The sequence below is a fragment of the Sciurus vulgaris genome (assembly GCF_902686455.1).
Source record: "Sciurus vulgaris genome assembly, chromosome: 9".
In the NCBI taxonomy this organism is placed as follows: Eukaryota; Metazoa; Chordata; class Mammalia; order Rodentia; family Sciuridae; genus Sciurus; species Sciurus vulgaris.
In genome coordinates, this window is record NC_136469.1 from 68,529,284 (window position 1) to 68,543,187 (window position 13,904).

At 33.1% G+C, this 13,904-nt stretch overlaps 1 protein-coding gene across 10 annotated transcripts in view; it reads right to left on the minus strand.

Annotated features, from left to right (window-relative positions):
* The window catches only part of CCSER1 (coiled-coil serine rich protein 1), a 1,261,997-nt gene that overhangs the window by 717,983 nt on the left and 530,110 nt on the right, over positions 1 to 13,904 (minus strand). For all 10 annotated transcript variants that reach the window (XM_079153245.1, XM_079153247.1, XM_079153248.1 and 7 more), the window contains exon 7: positions 8,846 to 8,923. In XM_079153245.1, coding sequence (XP_079009371.1) covers positions 8,846 to 8,923 — 78 coding nt within the window. The remainder of the gene's footprint in view (positions 1 to 8,845; positions 8,924 to 13,904) is intronic.

A 13,904-nucleotide genomic window follows, 5' to 3' on the forward strand; every position in this document is an offset into this window, starting at 1 on the left:
AGTCAAATGTGCACATATTGACTTCAATAGTTTACAAATAAAATTGTCTGGTATCTTGTTGGCAGACAAACAAATATTTCAAAGATGCCTATCTACTCTAAAGTCAGTTCCCAAATCAAGAATGGGGTTATAATGACTCAGTTTATTAAAATATCTTTGTTTAAAAAAATCCATAATCCTCCCCTGCTCATTTTTCAAGGATATTATGGGCATTTTTGCCAGCAATAGTTCAACATCCTGTTCTTTACATACAAATGAATCTAGGAATATCTTTCCATGTTCTGTAACTGAAATATAGCACACTATTCAAGTCTATACTACCAAATCCTTGCATTTTCCCATTAGATAAGAGAATCTGAATGGACATATGTGTAATTTTCTGGAGCTCTATTTAGCTCAATGATAGAGAAAGTAGGTCACTGAATTCAATGTTCCAATACCATCTTTTACAAGCGCTCAATAAATGTGGTCAACTAAATTTATCAAAGGGCTTCTTTGATTAGAGTAGACAGATAAAATAAGACCTGTTATGGTTTGGATATGAGGTATTTCACAAAAGTTCATATTTGAGATAATGCAAGAATGTCCAGAGGTGCAATGATTCTATTATGAGGGCTATAACCTAATGAGTAGATTAATACATTCAATGAGTTGATAGTTTGAAGGGACTAACTGGATGGTAACTGTAGGCAGGTGGGGCATGGTGCAGGGAGTAGGTTACAGGGGCATGCCTTTAGGGACTACATCTTATCCACAGCTCCTTGTGCGCTTTCTCACTCTGCTTCCCAGTTGCCTGAGCTGAGGAGTTGTCCTCTGTCATTCCCTTTGCCATGATATTTTGCCTCACCTCAGTTCCACAGCAGTGGAGTAAGTTGAACATGGACTGAATCTCTGAAACCATGAGCCCACAATAAGTGTTTCCCCCTCCAAGTCAGTTATTTTGATCATAGCAATGAAAAGCTGATGATCTTGTGAGGTATTTTGGTCATAGCAATGAAAAGTTGATGAACACAAGACCCAAAGTCTGAAACATGTGAAATAAAAGTTTACAAAAAAAAAGTTTCCATTTAGTAAAACCACTTGGAGATCAAAAAAAGGTTGGGAAAAATCTAAGGCACCAACCTGGACAAATATAAAGAAACTCATTGAGATTTAAATTTAAGGAAGCAAATGAATTTGTTAGCTAGAGATGAGATGGGAGGAGGTATGCCATTATTCTTAGTATGTATTAATGTTGGCAAGTTCTTCGGCTTGTACATACCTTCCTAAAATCATTTGGACAGTGTGTAAGGAAATTTGGACAGCTGTGTGAAGCTAGCAGGCAAGGGAAAAGTATTTGCTTATTTTTCCCGTTAACATCTTTTCCCCTGAGGTGTACTATGTATGAGAGATACTCCATATCTTTTGACACAAGTTTAGTAAAATTCAGTTTGACTTTAATTTACATAAAAATTTTATTTTTCTTAGTAGGATATAAATTCTCAGTTTTCTTACTACAAGAACAATCATAATCGAACAATAATGCTATCAGCAAACATCAAGTAATAGGTATAATGTCCATTCTAAATTTATCTCCACAGAGCATAAGGAAAAATAATTAACCTAAAATCATACTATATAAACATTGTAGACATTGTTTGGCAGCTGTTATTTTGATTTAAAATTTATTTTTAATATATTAATAATATGAATTCAGTAAAATATTTTTTGATACTCTCAACAAAAAGACTTGAAGGACTCTAATTCAAAATTGGTGAAATTTCCCAAATCAATAGAATTTAAAATGGCACTGAAAAATATGCTCAAATGATGCACTGATTAATCAATATGAACAAGAAAAACTCTTGTTTCCTTCTTCATTCCTTCAAACTAAACTGCCTCACATCTGACTGAGAATTCAATAAAAATGAAACTGGTCTACTAAAAGAATATCACATTGCAATATATAGTTTAAAAATTGCTACAATTCTCTGTCATTCTCCATCAAAAGTGCAGTTTATTTCCCCATTTCTTGATGTAAGGTTTTTCTGTGTAAAAGAGAGTTCACCAAGCAGGACTGAATCTGCCTATTCATTATAGGCTGAACTGGACTCCCCACAAATTTGTCAAGTCCCAATCCCTAGCACCTCACAATGTAAGCATACTTAGAGATAAGATCTTTAAAGAGGTGGTAAGTTAAAATGAGACTCTTATGATCAGGTCCTGATCCAATGGAACTGGTGTCCTTATAAGAAGAGGAAGAAAGGTCAGTGGCACACGCACACAGAGGAAAGGACACATGAGGACATAGCAAGAAGCTGGCCTTCTTCAAGCCAAGGACAGTGGCCCCAGAAGAAACCCCAGATGCTAACACTTTATCGTGGGTGTCTACCCTCCAGAACTCTGAGGAAACAGAATTCTATTGTTTAAGTCACCTTAGATTGCAGTCTTTTATTATGACATTCCTCATGTTACACACAACCCTTACAAATGTCTGCCTGCAGTGTTGGCTATAGATTTGTGTATATGAAATTGTCCTGTAACCAGTGTCCTACAAATAAAGCTTTCCATTAATATTAAGACTGGTTCACTGTTCCTCAAGTGTTTGTATAAACAATATGGTTTATGTTAAACATCTGGTTTCTTTCTTGGAATTTGGAAATTTGGAACCTATTAGGTATACGGTTCCCCCATGATCAGTCCACAATAAGATACTCTATAGCCAAGTTTCTAATGGGCTTTACTGGGCCGAAACATCATGTTGAAATTTAGTTGTCACTGTGATTGTAAGATGAGGTGGACCTTCAAGAAATAATTAGATCACAAAGGCTTTGCCCTCATGAGTGGAATAAGATCACCATCATGGGAGTGAGTTCCTAACAAAAAGGTTGAGTTCAGTCCCATTTCCTCTCTCTGTCCCATGTGTGTACTCACTTACTTGTCCATATTATGATGCAGCAAGGAGACCCTCACCAGTAGCTGGCACCGTACCCTTAGATTTTCTAGCCTCCATAACTGTGATCTAAATAAACTTCTATTGTTCATAATTTATCCAGTCTGTGATATGCTGTTACAACAGCAGAAAATTGACCAAGACAATAATATCAACTGATTCCTTAAGATACATAATCATAGTGAGTTTACACTAAAAATTCATCAGAAACTACCCCCAAATTATGTCACATCTAGCTTTACCTGTGTGCTTTTCAGTTACTTGAGAGAGAAACTAGGTTATCAGAAATGAGAATTAATTATGGGATTGAATATTAGCCTAAACAAAGTCAATATTGTGTGCCATCTCACACTTAATCTGTTTCATTATTATAACAAAATCAATCAAATAAAACTTCATTAGTCTTCATATCATGATATTTAGTTATTTATGACACCAGAAAGATAACTTATAGAGTAAAACTAGGAAAATCTGGAAAACATTAGAACTAGAATCTCTTTGGCTTTGTTTTTTCAGTATATCCCTATGTATGATCCCTTAACCCACCCTAGCTCAACATTCAAAATGTGTTCAATATTCAACCAATTCTTACCCCCTCAATTTTACCACTTCAGTTTAAGCCACGCTAATCCCTAAACTATAGGAACCTTGTCTTCCTTCCTTTATCATGTCCTCTAATATTTCAGATACCTACATAGAAGCCAAGTAAAAGTTTTAAAGTCTGATTATGCCATTGTTTTTCTGAAAATTCTGCAGTGGTTTCCTGTCCCAAGCAAAGTAAGAAGTTGAGTCTAACATAGCATAAAAGACCTTTCCTGATAAGGTTTCTCTCTGGTCAGATCCCTTAAACTACTTGTTCACTCATTAGCTCTACTCCACTCAGAACACCAATCTTGAAAATGTAAACTCATTCTCTTTCCTCAAAGCTTTTGCCCCTTGACCTAGAAACATGAGTGGCTTTCTTCCTTTTTTTAGTATGGTCTCTACTAAAATGTCCCCTACTCAAAACAGGCCTTCTTTGAAAATCCTTGTCAAAATAGCAACATACTCCAGTGCTACTTTCTATCCTGTAAATCCTACCTTACTTTCATTGCAATATTTGTCCTACCTGAAGTGTTGTATATGTATTTATTTGTTGTTATTTCTTCTCACTAGAACTCAAACACCATTAATGTGCATGCCTATAATGTGTTTTTACATTAGTGCTTTGATGTCTTAGAATATCATCAAGCATGTAGTAGGTATTTAGTAAATTGATCCACCCACAAATCAGTGAAGGAATAGGAGGACTAGTCAAAGAGTGAGGAGAAATGCAGATGTACACCACAGTGGGCTCTTCTTAGGATACTGAAAAGGTGATTGCTAAAACTGAGACTATTAAATCCAATATATAAAAACCAACAACAATAAGATCTCCTAAACAAATCTAACTCTGTGCTGGGTTAGAAGATGTTATGAAGGTCACACCACAATTTGACCCCTCTTTCTAGAGTCTTCAAAGGTGCTCTTTTCCCTTGCAATAATGGTAGACAAGATAAATTGAAGCTGCTCACTGTATTGATATTATAGCAAAAGAGTAAAACATCAACGGTGCTTTGTTTACAATGAGTTTTCCCCCCAGTATTTTAAAAGGATTGAGTAATGTTCCTTCAGTGAAAGCCATGCATTTAGGAATCACCAGGTTACCTTTCTATGGAGGCTTGGAGAATTAAAGAAAAGTTTACTATGGTGTGTTCCTGATAAAATGATACCATATGCCCTTATTGTTACAGAAGTCATTATGGTTGTCTTCTTTCCAATTAATGTTTAACTACACTTAATAGTTCCTCAAAATGACAAATTTATTGACTTTTCCCTCAAAATTAATAAATATTTCTATTAATTGGCTTTCATAAGAATCTGATATACAAGCTCAACAGAATAGCCAAGGGTATAAAATAAATAGCATGACTTGTGGAAATAAACTTTTTTGGGAGGGGTACTGGAAATCAAACATAGGGGTGTTCTACCACTAAGCTATATCCCCAGCCCTTTTTTATTTTGCAACAGGCTCTTGCTAAGTTGCTTAGGGCCTTGTTAAGTTGCTGAGGCCAGCCCCAACTTGAGATCCTCCTGCCTCAGTCTCCTGGTCCCTGGGCTCACAGGTGTGTACCACTGCACCTAGCTGTAAATGAATATTGAACAATGTAAACCCATAGCAAATATTATACTGAATGGGGAAAAGTTGAAGGTATTTCCTCTAAATCAGGAATGAGACATGGTTTCTACTCTCACCACTCTTTTTAAATTTAGCACTGAAACTTTAGACAAAAAATAAATAAAACAGATACAAATAGGAAAGGAGAGAGTAAAATTACGCCTGTTTGTGGATGATATGATCCAATATCTAAAAATTCCTCAAGACTCCACAAAATATCTCTTAGAACTGATAAACCAGTCCTGCAATGTAGCAGGATACAAAACCAACATACGAAAATCAAAAGCTTTTCTATACACCAATAGTGAACCTGATGGTGGATGGGGAAAATTCCGGAAAACAGTTACATTCATAATAGCTTAGAAAGGAAGGGAGGAAGGAAGGAAGGAAACTAATAGGAATAAATCTACGCAAGGAGGTAAAAGATATCTCCAATGAAAATTATAAAACACTGAATAAAGAAACTGAAAAAGACACTGGAAGATTGAAAGACCTCCATGTTCTTGGGCAGGCAGATTTCCTATCCAATTTTTCATCTAGCATTCTAGTTAAGAATAAAGACAGCTGGGTGCAGTGCTGGTGCATGCCTATAATCCCAGTGGCTTGGGAGGTTGAGGCAGGAGGATTGTAAGTTCGAAGCCAGCTCAGGAAAAGGGAGGTGCTAAGCAACTCAGTGAGACCCTGTCTAAATCAAATACAAAGTCGGACTGGGGATGTGGCTCAGTAGTTGAGTGCCCCTGCATTCAATTCCTGGTACCCCCCCAAAAATTGTAGGCACAAACATTAGTGGGATGGTAATTATTAGGTTTTTAAAAATAACACCCTACTTGTTTTTATTTCAAATGGTATAATTAAAATCAATTTAGCCTGAAATGTCATCCTAAAGATAAAGCTTCAAGTAAAGCATTCATCATGATAAATGCTTAAACCTAAATAATATATCTTCCTCTGTGGTTGTGAATTTCCAAAATGGACCAAGGAAATGGAGGGAACACCTTTCTGTAAGAAGACTAATTATTTCCCAGAAGAAAGGGGAAATCAAGTCTTTCAATTAGCCACCAACACTTATCTTGCAGAGGTTTTGGTCCTCCAATATCAGAGTGGGTGGTGATGGGGTTGCTGCTAATATGGTCTTGTATGAGGTTAGGAATTACCCTCACAGGAAACACTATGCCACATTCATGAGAAAAACATAACACTTTGCTTTCTAGTTAGCATGTGAGTCAAGTCTCATAATTTTTAAAGAGAATTTTAAACACATGGGAATTATAGCATTAGATTTTTTGTTTTCCAGTTGTGGTTATAAGAAAACTTAGATGTTTTCCATATCTCCAATGGTTTTCAACAGATTTTTGAAATTACAATATAGTATACTTACTGCTAAGGCACTTCAAAAGATATTTTCTATACATTTTGCCTTTACATAAAGATAAATAGGTACTCCATTGCTCATTTACATAATGACAATTTATAAATTAAAGAAAAAATGCCTGAGTTTTACTTCATAATTTTGAAATTTAAATTTTAGATACTTTTAAGTACTAATGACATAATTTTACAGGCAATAAAAATTTCTGAAAAAACATAAATATTCTTTTCACAGAAAAAAGTAATTTAAGACTATCACCATTGAAAGTCAATATTACATATTACAAGCATTTGAAAGTTTTAATTGCTTATAAAACCACTTAAACACATTAACTTAGAAACAATATTGATCTCTTAGAACCAGTTAAAGAATCTAAGTAGAATAATTATATTTATATTAGCATTATGTCAGCAGATTCTGGAATATATCTGACCTATTTTTTTACCTTTCTTAAAAAAATACATTAGTTTTTGAGGACTGCAGTCATTATCAATCTATTAAAAAGAGAAAATGATTTCTGGTAAAGCTTTGAGAGTTAAAATAAAGTCTTGCTAAAGATTTGTTTCTTTTATAAATTTCATCCCACATGCCATATGAAATGGAAGTATCAAGTCATGCTAAACTTTGAAGCATGAGTTTTATGTTCTTATTTTAATATAAAATAATAAAGGAAATATTTCTCAATAAATAATGTAACCAAAATATTATTCTGTATTTAACTATTCTTTGATGCACAATGAGTTTTTAAAAAAATTTTTTTTAGTTGTAGATGAACACAGCACATTAATTTTATTTATTTATTTTTATGTGATGTTCAGGATTGAACCCAGTTTCTCACACTTGCCAGTCAGGCACTTTACCATTGAGCCACAACCCTAGTCCCCCAAAATGAACTTTTAACAATTGTTTGTTTATCATTAGGTAAAAAAAAAAAATCCATAAGGAGAAAACTAAACACTCTCAATGGAATTTGTAACCTTTTACAATTTTCAACAATATAGAAATACAGAGCAAAAGGAGATCCATACTAGCCACTACACTAGGCATAAGCCAGTTGAAGTTCATTATGGTTTGGATGTGAGGTGTTCCCAAAATCTTCATTTGTGAGACAATTCAAGATTTAGAGGAGAAATGATTGAGTTATGAGAGCCTTAACCCAATCAGTGAATTAATCCTCTGATGGTATTACCTGAGTGATAACTGAAGGCAGGTAGGATGTGGCTGGAGTAGGTGGGTTGGGGACATGCCTTTGAGTTATATATTTTGTATCTGGGGAGCAGAGTCTCTCTCTCTGCTGTCTGATCATTCAGTTAGCTGTTTCCCTCCACCACACTCTTCCACCACTATGTTCAGCCTCACCTCTAGCCCCAAGGAATGGAGCAGGCTGACTATGGACTGAGATCTCAGAAACTACCGCCCTCAAATAAACTTTTCTTCCTCTATAATTAGCCTTGTCAGGTCTTGTAGACACAGCAGCAAAAAAGCTGACTAAAACAAACTTCAATAGCATATAGCTTTGACATGAACAAGGGAAAACATCTCATAACAATAACACTTTTATGACAAAATAGACAAATCATGAAAATCATGAGTCTCAAAAGTGTGAACTGCTGTTTTTAAACCAAATTATACAGAAAGCATTGCACTTGCATGCATCTTTCCAATTTTATCAGTTTTTTCCTCGTACTCTTAAGAATTGCCTTATTTATAATAATTCTAAATGTATACACTGTTCTTGGTACAAATATAAAATAGTTGATCCTCAAGATTTGGCTTAAAGTGAAACACTTAAATGGGAAAATCAGATGCTTCATGTTTGTAATATACATAGCATCTCTACTCATAGCACTTAAATATTTGTTTGCATAGTCACTTATATACATAACAAATATATTTTGGAGAATAAGTCCATATTTCAAATGTTAATAATGACTTTTATTTTGTGACGATTTCATCATTAATTCTGGTGACCTACCATTGCTAACAAAAATGTAACTGCTGATGAGGTCTAAATAATTCATTCTAAACCTTTAACTTGAATTAGTATAAACAACAAATGTGAAAGTTCTTAATCACTTACATCAAAAGATTACGTTAAAATCCCTGTATCTTAGATGTAGGGCAAACAACTGTTCCACAAACTAGCTCACACCTTTACCTTCAGCTAGCAACACAACAACAATGGAAAGAAAAGAAGATGATCTAAACATTTGAAATCAGATCCTTAAAAGACTAAAGCAGCTTATCTTACCTCCTATGCATCAACTATCTAGTTTAAACTATTTGTTAACCTAAAAATATGAAAAAGGAATTCCTTTCTAGTTATTATTATTATTATTATTTTTACCTTGAAAGGCACTGGCTCTTCTGTGAGAGGACTAACAGGAAGCGAAGTGGTGCTGCTTGCTGGGCTCATGTCTGCACTCTGTGAAGAAAGCAAAACTGCATTGAAGTGGGGCCTTTTAGTAGTCATTCTTGCCATTAATACGTCAGAATCCAATCCTTCTTGTTATAAGAAGTAGATAAATAAATAAGGATATATGAGAATTCAAATCATGATTATTTTATCATCTCTCATCTAAAAAGAGTTATCTAGGGAATTAATCAGACTATCATTCCTCATGAACTTTATAAGTGTATTGCATTAACTAAATAGCTATCAAATACATCTCATAAAGATATTTAGCATTGCCTTTGCTTAACCCATACATTTACATTTTCTTTTAAAAATTAATCTGTACCTGTAATGATCTATTACACTGCTATTTCAATGTTTTTTAGTTGATTTTCCAAAATGCATGACACATTTCTTTTCCTTCCACAGAAATTTAAGTTAGTGTACCTAGTTTTATTTTTCATCATGGAAACCATATGTGTCATTAATATACAAATACAAACTAAAGAAATCTTACATTTTAAAAATTCCTATATTCATAGTTCCTGGCATTCTACAAATTTTCTTATATCCTTCTAGATTAAAAAAAATTAAAGATGATGCATGTAATCAAATATAAGAGAATGATAGGAATGTTGTTAATGCTGTTCTAATCCTTTCAAAATATAATCCATTAAAACTTCTTAAATAAGAGATTTGTCTCTAAAAAGGCATGGTCTTAGCAGTTCACTATTAATTTAATTTACAATAAGCAAGGAAACGATACTGATAATAGGTAGCAAAAGAAGATACTTCAGTATATTCTTAACACATTCTCTCAGGAATTTTTCAAGTTAATAAGCAAATAAAACATTGAAAATAACATATGCTTATATTTTTCTACTTGGTTTCAAATATTCATGCACACAAATGGAAAAATTCCAATGAAGATTTAAATAAGGAATTAACCTTGACTGAGATAAGGGCACAAGTAGATAAGTTTACCTAACTCAAGTTCCAACAAAGGAACACATTCAAAGAATAGTAGATGCTATAATTCTACATATTTTTAGTGTCTACTCAAACATTATTTTAATTTGTTTGATTAAAATGTACAATAAACTGAATACATTTTAAATAGTCATTAAGATGGAATTACTCCAGATTTAATATTAGAGAAACCAAGGATAAGAACTCTAAAATAGGAACCAAAATGTTTAGTATAATTTTCACATAATGTGTACTTCATGTATTTTAGAAATTGATATAAGGCTACAGAGTTTAAATATTGGCAGGAGAACTCTAGTAAAAACTGAACAATACTTTAATTCTACTAAAAGAAGTAGGAAACTACATTTAGCGGATACTTGGAGTTGCTTGTTCTCTTTAATTCTAAATTTATCCAAAGATTCTAGGACATTTAGTTGATGAAAACCAGGAAATATTATCAAGTATTGCCTCTCACTATCTGGTTATATGACACAAGAGAGAAGCAAAGCTTTCCTTATCAACTAATTTATCCCAGGATTCTAATATAAGAAATGAATGAAAGTTTTTACAAAAATTGAAAAACATCATCATAAAGACTCTTGAGCAGCTTTTCTCAAGTGTGAGATTTTTCATGCGATTTTAAGCAAGTGACAGAACAGTCTATACACAGTGAATTATCTGATATTTACCTATAAAATTGATAGTCTGCATATCCTATTAAAGAATCATCCCGTAAAAAATGTTTATTCAGGAGACAGTGGTAACATTCAGTTTTGAAAATTTGAAAGCCTATATCATACTCTTGCAGAAGAAAGTTTTTAAACTCCCATAAGACAATAAACTTAAAATCAAGCTTTATAACAAACTTTTTCAAGAGTTGAGATCTCCTATAACTTCCTGGAAATAAATGTTTATAATAGTAAGGAATTCTGGAAAGCAGATTCCAAGCTTCATTGCCTCACATAACATTGATTAGTTGAATGTCATTCTTAAAGAAAACTTTGTTCCCACTTTAACTTTCAAATCCATCTTACAGTGAGTGTGACACTTCAATTCTTTTGCTCTAAGGAAATCTTAAGATAAATGTTTTAAAAAACAAATCAATCTAACATGACAACATCTGATATACTGCACTCAATTATCGAGTTGAGAAAACAACAAAAAAATCAAAAATAACTTCATTTCTTATTGTTTTTCCATTTCCTTTTCAATGATCTATAATTTATGTGTCATTCTATTATGTTTATGCTTTTTTAGATAGAATTACAGTAAACACTTTGAATAGAAGATAAGTCTTACCCATACTTCATATTTTAATTCATTTGCCCTTTCATTTGAAGATAGTATTATTGATGCAATTGTCTACCAATATATACATTAATGGCTGTCATGGTGGTGCATGCATATAATCCCAGTTACTTGGATGAAAAAGGAGGATTCAAGTTCAAGGCCAGCCTTGGAAACTTAGACTCTGTCTCTTAATAAAATTAACAGATCTGTTGTGTCTCAGTGGTAAAGCATCCTAGTTCAATCCCTGAGTTCATATATTTATATATGTGTGTGTGTAAATATATTCATATATATTAGACATTATATATATTAAATCCTTTTGTAAGTTACTTTTTGATTTTTCAAAAGGTAGCAATATATGTTAATTCACAATTTTCTTAATAAAATAAGGTTAGAATTATGGCTTCATATGCTCTTTTTATATTTCAGAGACTTTGGTTGACAATAAAGTGAAAGTGAATCCCAAGGGAAAATAGAAGAAGCAGCTTCCACCACCACTCATTTTCCTGGGACGTACTGCCTTACAACCTCCCCAAAAATGGGTCAAACAAACATGGATTAAACCTTCAAAATTGTGAGTCAAAATAAACCTTTCCTCTTTTTAAGTTGGTAGTATCAGGTACTTGTTAAAGAAATAGAAAGCTGACTTAAACACCCTAATTCATAAGTGGTCTCATTTTTTTATCTTTTTTTCTTTTTAGTCAACTTTATTGATATATAACATATCTAAAATATGTTGCAACTTTTGAAAGTATATGGGTGAGTTTTAACATATGTGTCTACATGTGTAACCCCACCAAAATCCAGCTATAAAATATTTTCATCACCTCTAATGTTTCCTCATACAGCTTTACACTCAACTGCCTCATGTCACTGGTCTCAGGAAACAATAGTAGACTATTCCCTCACTACAGTGTTTTTTTGTTTTGTTTTGTTTTGTTTTGTTTTGTTTTTTTCCTTCTGTAGAATATCACATGGAAAAATTCAAATGGAAACATACAATATGACATCTTTTGAGCCTGGCATCTTTTACTCAGCAAAATGATTTAGAAATTTATTATGTCATATTGTTGAAAGTTCAGCATTTCATCCTTCTAAATTGTTGTATAGTATTTCATGTTGGAAGAAACTGGCTCAGGAAATCACCTGTCATCAGCCTTATGTTTGTTTTTTCTCCTCATTGCCTTTCCTTATTTGTTTATTGTATTTTAGCCATTCTATGGGTGTACAATGATAGCTTATTGTGCTTTCACTTCCATAGTTGGCTAATAATTTTAAGTATAATTTGAGGGCCTATTAACTATTAGTATATCTCATTTTGTGAGGTGTCTGTTCAAATATTTTCCCCATTTTCTTTATTATTAAGCTATTTGGGTACAAATCCTGTGTCATATATGTTTATTAGAAATGTTATTATGACAGCATATTTAGGAATCTATTTTAAAATGTCTTACAGTTTTTTGGTGTATAATGAATATTAAATAGCCTTAATCATTTTACTGTACACATTCTAGCACAAGATTTTCACTAATGAATTTGTATTTTAGCAAGTAACCTTAGACTTTTTACCTGATTTCTCTAGTGATGTAGGATTTTAACATTTACTAGTGTCTTTTAAATTAACTTTTTTATTTAATTTGCTCTAATTTGTTGTGCATGACAGTAGAATGCATTATACATTTTTATAGATCATACATAAATAGAGTGTACTCTCTCATTTTCTGATTATAAATATTGCAGGATCATATCAGTCATGCAGTCATGCATGTACACGAGGTAATAATGTCTGTTTCACTCTACGATCATTCCTTCCCCTCCCTTCACTTCCCTCTACCTAATATATAGTAATTCTATTCTTCCCAATCCCTGCCATCCCCCCTTATTGTGAATTAGCTTCCGCATATTGGAGAAAACATTCAGCCTTTTGTTCTTATTTCACTTAGCATGATATTCTCTAACTCAATCATTTACCAGCAAATGCCAGAATTTCATTCTTATTTAAAGCTGAGTAATAATCTATTATGTGTATGTGTGTATATATATATATATAGTATAGATATACACATATATATAATATACACACACATATATATATACCACATTTTCTTTATCCATTCATCTGTTGAAGGGCATCAAGGTTGGTTCCATAGTTTAGCTATTGTGAACTGAGCTACTTTAAACATTGATGTTGCTGTGTCACTACAGTAGGTCGATTTTAAGTTCTTTGGGTATAAACCAAGGCACCAGTAACTTAACCATATTTTAATTAAATACTAATAGAAATATGGATATATTATGTGTCTCCAGGTGTTTCTAGAAAGGGAAAAAAAGCCTTTGCTAAAATATTAAAAATGTTAAAGTAGTATGCAAGATTCTCATCACAGTGAGATTATGGAATTTCCTGGGCAGATTGTTAGCAAAAGAATGTTTTAGGTGGGAAGGAAAACAGGAATGACAAGAGAAGTACTGTCTATCATCTCAAAGACTGGTTCTTTTACCATTGACTTATCTTTGACCTTGAGGAAAAATAGAATGCAAGAAGAAAAAGGAAAAAGCTATTTAAATAAAATGCCAAGAGATGGGGAGGGGATATTACTCTGCTCATCAGATTCCTCAATGGATGTAAATTATGATGTAAGTGCAAAGATGACCTGCAAGCACAAAGACATTTATTAAGCTCCTCCACACAATGAGAGCAGATATCAAGGGGCTTAAAAGAAAATGACACCAGACTGGAGGAAAATGATGGCAG